Genomic DNA, 10,660 nt, shown 5'->3' on the forward strand with positions numbered 1-10,660 from the left:
CAAAACACCGGTTCCTCACTGTACCACTCTGGTAGCCAAGAGGAGGTAGGTTCCAGGATGGTGAGCGGTTTGCACCTACGAAGAGTGTTCTATATGAGGTATAACCAAAACCAAACCAAACTCGTTGGTGTTGAGTTGATTGCGACTCATAGCGACCCTATAGGACAGAGTAGAACTGTCCTATAGGGTTTCCAAGGAGCAGCTGGTGAATTTGAACTGCCGACCTTTTGGTTAGCAGCTGAGCTCTTAACCACTGTGCCACCAGAGCTCCAATATGAGGTGTAAGCCAAAAAACCAAACCTGTGGCCACTGAGTCAATTCCTACTCAGTGACCCTATAGGACAGAGTAGAACTGCCCCATAGGGTTTCCAAGGAGCAGCAAGTGGATTTGAACTGCCGACCTTTTGATTAGCAGCTGTAGCTCTTAACCCACTACGCCATCAGGGCTCCAAGATGAGGTGTACACTCCATAAGTTGTTGATTTGGATTGAATTTTCACACAGGAGAATCATGCCCAACAATGGTAAATAAATACCTTGATATTGCTGGAAAAACATTCTTCCATTACATTGAGTTCTAAAGGACCGTATAAACCAAGGAAAAACTAAAAACTTATTCCTGAGGAGGAACAGTAGGTAGAGGGAGCCTGAGTATCAGACACAGCTATCCTGTTCCTCTTGGGTCAATAGAAAAAAAAGGTCAATAGAGTGGGCATTAATTGTAGGGGCAGTAAAGCAAGCTCAGCTCCTGAGGGAGCTTAGCAGACCCAGGATTCTCCACCCAGTGTAATAGACTGTTTTCTTCAGAGGAGCAGATGAAACTCTTCCTAATTGGGGATTGTCAGTCCCATTCTTAGGGTGGCAGCTGTCATCAAATTTCCCCATAGCTCATCTTGTTCTTTCTCAATACCTTTAGACAGTACCTGAAGCAAGAAAGCTTTGACAAGAAAAGGGAAGTGTTTGACACCAATGGCTGGCAGCTCTTCAGCAAGAAAAGCCAGGTACGTTTCATCTTGATGAGGTGGAAATCCTGAGATTCGGGTATTTGGGAAGTAAAGGGTTTTACTGCTTGATTCCCAGAACTTTTTTTTTTTTTTAGTGTTTTAGATGAAAGTTTTTACATGGCAAATTAGATTCCCATTTAACAATTTTTATACAAGTTGTTCCATGACATTGGTTACAATTTTCACAATGTGTCAGCATTCTCATTTCCATTCTGTTTGTTCTGTTTCCTCTGATATACCTTCCATTCCCTCCTTTTCTTCTCATCTTTGCTTTTGGGTAAATGTTGACTGTTTGGTTTCATACAGCTGATTGTTTGAGGGAGCACATTATTCATGGGTGATACTGTTTATTTTATAACTAGTCTATTATTTGGTTAAAAGGTGACCTCCAGAAATAGCTTCAGTTCCAAGTTCAAAGGGTATCTCAGGACATTATTCTTGGGTCTTCTTCTAATCTCTATCAATCTAGTAGGTCTGGCCTTCTTTAGGAATTTGATTTTTATTCTACATTTTTCTCTTATTCCATCTGGGACTTTGTTGTGTCCCTGGTTAGAACAGTAGGTAGTGGTAGCCAGGCACCATCTAGTTTTTCTAGTCTCAGGTTAGAGGAGGCCGTGGTTCATGTGGGCTGTTAGACCTGTGGACTAGTTTCTTCTTTAAGCCTTTGGTTTCTTTCATCCTCTTTTACTCCAGACGATTAGAGACCCATATTTGTATCTTAGATGGCCACTTGCAGGCTTTTAAGATCTCAGACACTACTCATCAAACTAGGTTGTAGAACATTATCTTTATGAACTATGTTATGCCATGTGACTAAGTTGTCCCAGGAGACTATGGTCCTAAGTTTTTGAACTCAGTAAACCACTCCCAAAAGTTGTTTGGATATGTCTAAGAAATTTCTGTAACTGTGTCCCGTATGTGCTTTATTACATATATGGCTATATATGCAGCACACACAAACGCGTATACATACGCCTACAGATACATCTATACATGCACATGCACGTACTTGCATGTGCCTTCCTGTACACATGTGTGCATGCCTATCTGTCTGTGTAACCACACATATGTTTTGGTTGTTATTACTTTTGCTACAGAATTGTGTATGTTGTAACGTTTATCAAAATTATACCTTTTTCTTGTGTACTTCTTAGTGTCTTCATTTACCTTGGTCAGATTGTGTAGACTTCACCTATATTTGGTATTGCCTTACCCATCTCCAAAAATAACAAGTGTCTACTGTCTAGAAAGTGATTTTCCCTCCCATCCCCGGTAACCTCAAAGAATGTTGCTTTCTATATGTGTATCTGTTCTTGACTTTTTGTAATAATGGGACCAAATGATATTTCTCCTTTTGTGACAGACTTATTTTACTCAGCATAATATCTTCCAGATTCATCCATGTTATAAGATGTTTTGTGGACTCCTCATTATTCTTTAATGTTGCATAGTATTCCATTGCATGTGTGTACCAGTTTATCCATTCATCCGTTGATGGCCACTTAAGTTGTTTCCATCTTTTTGCTATTGTGAGTAATGCCTCAGTGAACATAGGTGTGTATGTGTCTGTTCGTGTCATTGATTCTTTATCTCTTGGATATATACATACGAGTGAAATTGCTGGATCATAAGGTATTTCTATTGCTAACTTTTTGAGGAAGCACCATACCATTTTCCATAGTGGTTGTACCATTTTCCAGTCCCACCAGCAATGTATAAAAGTTCCAGTCTCTCCACACACAACCTCACCAGCATTTGTTTTGTTTTTCTGATCAGTGTCATTTTTGTAGGAGTGAGGTGGTATCTCATTTATAGTTTTGATTTGCATCTCTCTAATGGCAAGCATCTTTTCATGTATTTGTTGGCCACCTGAGTGTTCTCTTTGGTGAAGTGTCTGTTCATGTCCTTTGCCCATCTTTTGATTGGATTGTTTGTCTTTTTGTTGTTGAGTTGTTGAAGTTTTCTGTATACTTTAGAGATTGGACCCTTGTCAGGTATGTCATTGCCAAAGATTTTTTTCCCAGTCTGTAGGTTCTCTTTTTACTCTTTTGGTAAGAACCTTCTATCTTAGTGTCTAGCCCTCCTCAGTTTGGTTGTTGGTTCCTCGAGGAAGATATATTAAGCTATTTGTGGGAAAGCTGGTGATGTTTCTTACGTAGAGCTTGGTTTTCAAATGCCCAGGTATTTTGCTAAGCATTTCACTCCAGTGAGAAAAGTTTGTTGATTGGCCTTTCAGCAAGGGACAAGTTTTTACACCCTTAGATGCCATGGTAGCCTAAGATATTCTCCTGTGTGATTAATATGAAGTACACAGGCCTAACTGAGATGCTGTATTTTTTTCTCTGAGACTCCATTGTCCTGAGTGGCACCAGGGCCATCTGTTCAAAGTTTAGGGAAACTTGTAAAGTTTATATCCCTTAGTTCTTATTTATAATCTAATAAGAAGGAAAGCACTTGGAAAGATGTGACCTCTTTGTTGTTATTGGTCTTTCAGGAAATTCCACAGCAGATGAATGGTAGTGACTGTGGGATGTTCGCTTGCAAATATGCTGACTGCATTACCAAAGACAGACCAATCAACTTCACACAGGTGAGCTGGGCCTTGAGCAAGGAACTTGGTGACCGCCTTGTCTCCAGGCCGCTCAGTGGGTGTTTTCTTTCTACTTGCTCTGCTTAGAGAGCTCTGCCCTGACCTTTAGCGTGATTCGGCCTACAAATCATAACACTGGTGGTTACTGCTTGTGACATATCACAAGAAAAAAAAAGGATAGTGATAGACCACATCTTGGATTACCATATATCACATAATCCTATAGTCAAGGAATTCTGGTCAACAGCCGAAACTTCTTCTAGGAACTGTCCATCTGTAACCTACCTCAAATTCTCTAAAAAACGGAAAACAGACCAAAACAAATGTTTTTTAGTTTCCCTGTTTGGTTAGCAGTCAGGTTGGAACAGAGGACATCTCTTGATCTCCCAGTATAATTTGTTACACCCTCCTCCTTCCTCCCCCATTTTTTGATACAGCTGATCTGTCTTCTCTTAGTGTGTGATTGGTCATTTCCATCCATGTGGTCCCTCAGACACCAAAGCAGGTTGTGAAACTAAGAGCTCATGACTTATTTTGCTGTGTTCTTCACTTAACTCTGCTCTTTGAATCAATGGCTTTACCAAGTTTTCCCACCATAACCGTTATCTATCTAGACCAGGTGGGTTGAATTTTGCAGTTCTCATAAAAAGTGAGTTTTTATTTCGGGCCTTAGATAACCCCTTAAAAGTTAACATGGAGTTCTTGATAAATGCTATTCTCAAAATTCTTGGAGACATCTGGTTATAGTCTGGGGACTCCTGGCCATGCCCAATAAAACTTCTAAGGCTGCAACAGTATTTTAAGGAGTTGAGTAGGAAAAAACAGCGGAAAGAAAAAAGCCATATGTAATCAAGAATGAACCATTTGAAAGACCAGAAATGCAATGGAGACTATTTTAGTTGAAAACCTCTGAGAGGGAAAGAGTATGGGGATGGGTCTGTTCTTTGTGACTTGGTCTGGATAAAAGAAATAAAAATCATTGGAGTCTTTGTGTCCCCACAGCAACACATGCCGTACTTCCGGAAGCGAATGGTCTGGGAGATCCTCCACCGAAAGCTCTTGTGAAGACTGTGTCAGCCACAGACACTGACCTCGACGGGGACCAGCTCTTTGTTATCTACAGCTAGAGACCTTGGAAACAGCTGCTCCCAACCCTCTGTTCTTGTAAAGCCCTTCATGCTGGACCAGGCCTTGGCGAGACGCATTCACAAGCACATCTGCCTTTCCTTTTGTATCTCAGATACTATTTTTGCAAAGCAACTTTGGTGCTGTGAAAGGGGTGAGGGACATCCCTAAGCTGAAGAGAAAGACTGTTTTTCACTTCTTCAGTTCTGCCATCTTGTTTTCAAAGGGCTCCAACCTCACTCAGTCCCTCCCTAATAAGGGGACTGAGAGAAGCTTGGAAAGAATCTTGGTTTCATATAAACGCTTGTTAGGCCTTACTGAGAGCTAGGAAAGGGCATGGGCAGAAAGGTAGGGATAAAAACCACCACCAGCATATACACGCACACATACATACACATGTGATTTTCAAGATGTGTAGTCAGGAATGTGACTGTAAACTGGACTTTGGGGCACATGCCTAAGTCTCCTCCTCCAGGACTTTTTATATGCCCCTATGTGAAGTCCATCCACTTCTGTACAAGGCTGTTTTATCATCCTTAGCCCTCTCCCATCCCGAGACATAGCACTTGGGTCCTGGTTGGGCCCCAAAGTCTCAGGCAGTCCTCTGCTTTAAAACAGGGGTTTGCATGTGCTAGCAACACATGATACGGGAAAGACCCACCCAGGGAGTGGTTTGGTGGAGCAACAAAGCACCACTTTGACTGCTGCCTACTTCTGACCAAGAAGAAAAAGGACCTCAGTCTTTAGCATAAAATTCAACATTGGATGAATGCAGGTCTAGTTTGGTCTGTGGCTAGTTAGTTTAAATATGTTTCTAACCACAGAGAATTTAATATATATATTTTACAAGGATATGCTATTTTTTTTTCCTAAAGGCTGAGTGTGTTCATCATTTTAGACTGTAGACTTATTTCCATTTTCCAAATTTAGCTCCAGCACACACAGATCCCAGCCCCTATGTGGAGGGCGTTTGTGGACTTCCTAACAGAATCTTTGAAGGCCTGGATGAACTGTGGCTTAGGGGTAAGGTTACAGAGTGACGTGAGATTTTCAACTGGAAAATGGGTGGAGTTTGGACTAATGAACTTGAGATTAAAAACTGCTATTTCTTTTGTTCCTTCCAGCATCTGCTCCCACCCTCTGAGAGTTCCTCAGGCTTAGATAGTGAAAATGATCCAATGCCAGTGTCATTTTGTACCTAAGTTCCAGAACAGGAACGTTTTATACTTTTTTCTGTATTGTAATAGGTAGTTTTGTATGAAATATTTTCTCCTCTTCCCTCGTACCCCATCGTTCCCAGCATTGTGCATTCTCCTTGGGCTTATTTGGAAATTTTACTCTGTTTTATACCAAGCTCGTTTAGTACATTTTTCTATGTTTTACCACAGGTTACAGTTTGAAAAGAAAACTATTTTTTTTAAATATTCCATTGTTAACTGAATGTTAATGTTTCCACTCCAGCAACTAGATGTCCTACCTTTTTTCGTAACTGTCTGCCTTTTGGGGGGAAGACCATCTTTTTATTTATTTTCTTTCTCACTCTTTTTTTTTTTTTTTTTTTAGTGTGTGTGTGTTTTCTATAGGAAATAAATAGCTTTCTATATATGAGTTGCTGGGACCTTCACATTCTGCTTTAGAAAGCTCTAGTCATGCAGACTGATTGTAGGCTCCTGGACATTGTCTGATGCTTGATACTCACTGTTTAAGTGACAGCTTGAAAGGTGGTAATATGGTATAGATTTGGACTATGAGTTAGAAGGCCTGAGTCTTTTTTTTTTTTTTTCAGGCTCTCCCACCATTGTCTGGGGGACTCAGAACAAGATTGTTTTGTGTATTTATTTTATTGTTTATCCATTTAGATGACACCTGTCATACCTTTCTCACAGACTTTGTACAGACCAAAGCAACAAGTATTTATTGCCATGTACAGCAGAAAATGAAACAATGCAACAAAATATTGAAAAATATATAAGAAATTATTGATCCTCTCTGAACTCGGTCCCCTTTCTGACCAGTGCAGTTTTACACAAGATAGGAATTACTGATCCTAAGACTACGTAGTAGGAGTAAGCCAAGCTGAGACCTAGGATGTGGCCCACAGTGGCCCAGTGGGGACAAAATACAGTGGGCTTATATAGTGGGCTATTCTTTCTAGAGAGCTGGCCAACGAGAGCAGGACTGGCATATGGAGATGTACCTTCTTCATTTAGGAGTGGACCTTCATCACTGGCAAAAAGGGCATGTTATCAATATCTTGTTTGACCTGCCTTAAACTAAGTAAGTCCATCACTGTTCTTATATCTTCTCTTCCCCGCTGTGCTCAGTGCTCTGGCATAACATAATCACCTACCTCTCCTTAAAAAAAGGAATACACTTGAGAGATGGTAAGTACTAAGTGCCAGATACAGAGCCTTCAACAGAAGCCACATTCATACTGGGTCCTGTATAGAGAAAATCCGACAGGCTGCTCCTGCCCATTTTAGAACACATGGTCTTAGGAACAGAGGCTAGTTACATCCCATTTGTCGCCTGAGACCCACTGTTGCTTCCAGGAATCCTGACTAGGGTTGAATGTGAGAGTACTTCCTCATCCCTCCTGGAGACTTTGGGTAAATTGACTCTTCTACATGAGGTGCTTCCTACTTCAGCTCCTCTTTAGCCACTGTAATCATGCTAGCATCTTTTACCCACTGCTCCCAGCAAGGTTAGCCTCAAGTTAGAGTTTTCCTGGAGCCGAAAAACAGATAACCTGGAAAAGTACTTCCACCAATCCCATCACATAGTCTTTCCATCACCTGGTTTTACATGGCCCATAAAAGGCTCTTCTGGGTAGAGAGAAGGGGGATTGACTTAAGAGCCCCTGTGTTTTTCATGTTTCAACCACTAGTCCTGTGCAATTGCTCCAGCTCTTAAATCTGTCTTTCCAGGAATAAGAGAGATGACTTTTCATCATAGAGCCTAGCACTTGGGGTTTGTCTTCTCCCTCCCTCCACGTGGATGGGTCAAGGTGAAGTGGAATATGATGCTTTCTCTCTGAGGGTTCACAATGCCCAAGAGAGACGAGGAGACAAGGCTATCAGGCCCCGTTGTTGACTTGGACTGTGTGTGCAGTCACTGGGAAACATGCCGTATTTCCCTGCTCAGGAGCAATCTAAGCCACAGCTTCAAATTCATTCTGTAATTTTGGAAGGGACAAGTAAGGCTCAGCCCTGCATCCTTGTAAGTCCAGTGTCTTACTTCACTGTGTTGAATCCTAACATCTTTCTATCACGGATCATATAGCTCTCATTCCCAGCTGTGAAGGTGGAGAAGGGAGGGACCGCTGGGGTAGGAGATCATGCTGGTCACCATTAAGATAAGGGAGAACTGGCGTGTGTATTCTCTGGGGGAGAGAGGAGAAGCGAGGAGACTGAGCTGGAATATGAACCTTGAAATGTTAGTGTAAGCTGCCCCTCTACCCTGCCAGGTAGGGATAGTTCCAGTTGTGTGAGTGGTTGCATCAGATGTGTAAGGCCTTGTCAAACTCTAAGATTCTGAAACAATGTTGAAGCCCACGATGCTGCTGTGGATAGGAATTGAGGTAGAGATTCATAGTTTAAGGCCGGTGTTAACAGCTGGTTTGGTTTTACTCTTTTCTAATGGGACAGATCACAGGTACAGACCTCCATTCTAAGCTGAGGAGTAGCCGTCAACTACGTAACTTCTGGAAGTTGTCCTTCCACGCTTCACAGAACACAGGTGCTGGGAAAGGCAAGTATGGGGCAGAGGCACCCAAGGAGCACAGCATCTTCAGTCTGCTGGAGGTCTCTCTTTCAGGTTACAATTTTATTCCTTTCACAAATAAGCTACTGAACACACAGCCATGTCCCATCTTGAAACCTTCCATGACCACATTATTTTATAATCTCTTATCTGGCCATCTGCAGTACAGCTCTTATAATCAGAAAAGAATACAACTCCACATGGTATTTGTACTGTAATCCATCTTTCACATCAAGTATAGACTGAGACACGGCCACAGAAGGCAGGCCAATGACTTGGTGCTTTTTTTTTTTTCCACACCAGTAGTGCAAGCTGCTTCCCTCTGGCGTGTCAGAATTGATGTAAGGGTAACTCTAAGGATTTTTTAGAAAGCATCGCAGAGTGAGGAAAGAGAAGGACTGCCATGGCAACCTGCAGCCTCCTTTGTGGTCCTGAACAGTTCATTTCTGCCCCCAAATCTTATGTGCTACCCTGCCCTTAGCATGTCCTCCAAGGAGCTCACCCTCTAGTCCAAGGGGCTTCTCAAAGTATTTTTTCTAACCACATCTGGCTGTTAATAGTTTTCTCCATCAAAAAAAAATTTTTTTCCAGTGATATTTTACTTCTCTTATAGATTGAGACTATGGGTTCCTAGCTGTCTGGTTTGTCCTTTAAATGGTCTATTTTGTCTGCTTTCTGGGTCTTGCCTATTAACCAGAACTGAGCTCCCTGAGAGGGCGGTGGTGGTTCAGAATTCTTGCCTTCCATGCAAGACTCCTAGGTTCTATTCCCAGCCAATGCACCTCATGTGCAGCCACTGCCCTTCTGTCAGTGGAGGCTTGCATGTTGCTGTGATGCTCAACAGGTTTCAGCAGAGCTTCCAGACTAAGACCAGGAAGAAAAGCCTGGCAATCTACTTACCAAAACCAGCCAATGGAAACCCTATCGATCACAACAGTCTGATGGTGCAGGGCTGGGCTACAATAAGAAGCTTCCTCAGGGCATTTGTCTTGCCTTGTACTTCCAGAAGAGCCACTTCTACCAGATGTTTAATAGGCAAGTGTTTGGGCACTGGCCTTGGGGGTCTTGAAAGGTGAAGAGATAGTTTGACCAAGGAAATAAAAGTCACCCTGTCCTCAAGGACCTTACAGTCTAAGTTGGAAACCGTCAAGCAGACACCAAGCAAGGTGCATTATCAGGAAAGCAGATTGCTAGGGACATGCTCAGTTCGAAGCTAGATGTGGAGGATGGAGGGGCAGAGGTGGAGATCAGTCAGATATCTGCCCATCGATCTGTGACTCTCCCTAGATTTTGAAGTGAATTTATTAAAAATACTGTGAATTTTTCTTCCTCGCTTTGGCTGGAAACACCCTGATAAAAAGATCTGATGGTGTTTGTCTCTCTGACTGTCTCTCTGACTGTTCTGTCTCTGTCTGTGTCTCCTGATCTGACTGTTTGTTCTGTTTCTGTCTGTGTCTCCTGATCTGAGCTGGACCAGTGATTGGCTTCTCAGTGTGGTCTGGATTCCTGAGTCCACCCCTTCACCAAGAGTCTGAATACTGTTCATTCATTCGTTTCATTCCACATACCTGGAATTGAAGCCTGGACCGCAAATAACATGCAAATGTGTGGCTATCTGGCACTTTTAAAAACCAGACCTGTTTGTGGAGCCTGCCAGAGAGCCCTCCTGAGGCCAAACACACCAGTCGGGACTTCTAACCCACCCTGGTAACAGCCTCCCCGTCTTCTTGCCCCTCTCCCCACCACTCTTCTCCTGAAAATACAACCTCAAAGAAGCTCTTCCCATTGCTCTACCCGTAAAGCTCCTGCTCGATAAAACAAAACACAAGAAAACACCAGTTTCTCAAAAATCTTTCACAGTATTGGTAAAACACTACAGTGTTGGGTTAGAAAAGCCCCCTGTAGTCTCTCGGACATCCTTGAATTCTAATATTTTTTCTAGGCATGATTAGGATTTTTCAGCCATTTGAGGTTGGAATGAGGAGGAAGGCCTTTCCTTCTGATTCCTGAATGTGGTCAAAGATAACTGCCAATTACCTGAGTTTGCCCCCATCTTGTCACCAAATGGGGGAGAAGGTGGTCCCTCAGGGTGGTGACCTGGACCCAATCATAACTCAGCCTCTGCTCCCAAATACCCCCCTGAGTGCCTTGTCTGGTCTTGGGCCTGTGGAAAGTTACAA

General features: G+C 42.5%; 1 protein-coding gene across 3 annotated transcripts in view; it reads left to right on the forward strand.

The window, feature by feature from the left end:
• The window catches only part of SENP1 (SUMO specific peptidase 1), a 65,073-nt gene extending 54,796 nt beyond the window's left edge, over positions 1-10,277 (forward strand). The window contains exons 17-19 of one of the 3 annotated variants that reach the window (XM_064284321.1): positions 916-1,000; positions 3,498-3,593; positions 4,596-10,276. In XM_064284321.1, coding sequence (XP_064140391.1) covers positions 916-1,000; positions 3,498-3,593; positions 4,596-4,658 — 244 coding nt within the window. In that variant the 3' untranslated portion in view covers positions 4,659-10,276. Of the gene's footprint in view, positions 1-915; positions 1,001-3,497; positions 3,594-4,595 lie in introns of all 3 variants that reach the window. The other 2 variants (XM_010596163.3, XM_064284322.1) reach the window with 2 other exon arrangements.
• The last annotated feature ends 383 nt before the right edge of the window (positions 10,278-10,660 follow it).

Source organism: Loxodonta africana, chromosome 4 (genome assembly GCF_030014295.1).
Source record: "Loxodonta africana isolate mLoxAfr1 chromosome 4, mLoxAfr1.hap2, whole genome shotgun sequence".
Lineage (NCBI taxonomy): Eukaryota > Metazoa > Chordata > Mammalia > Proboscidea > Elephantidae > Loxodonta > Loxodonta africana.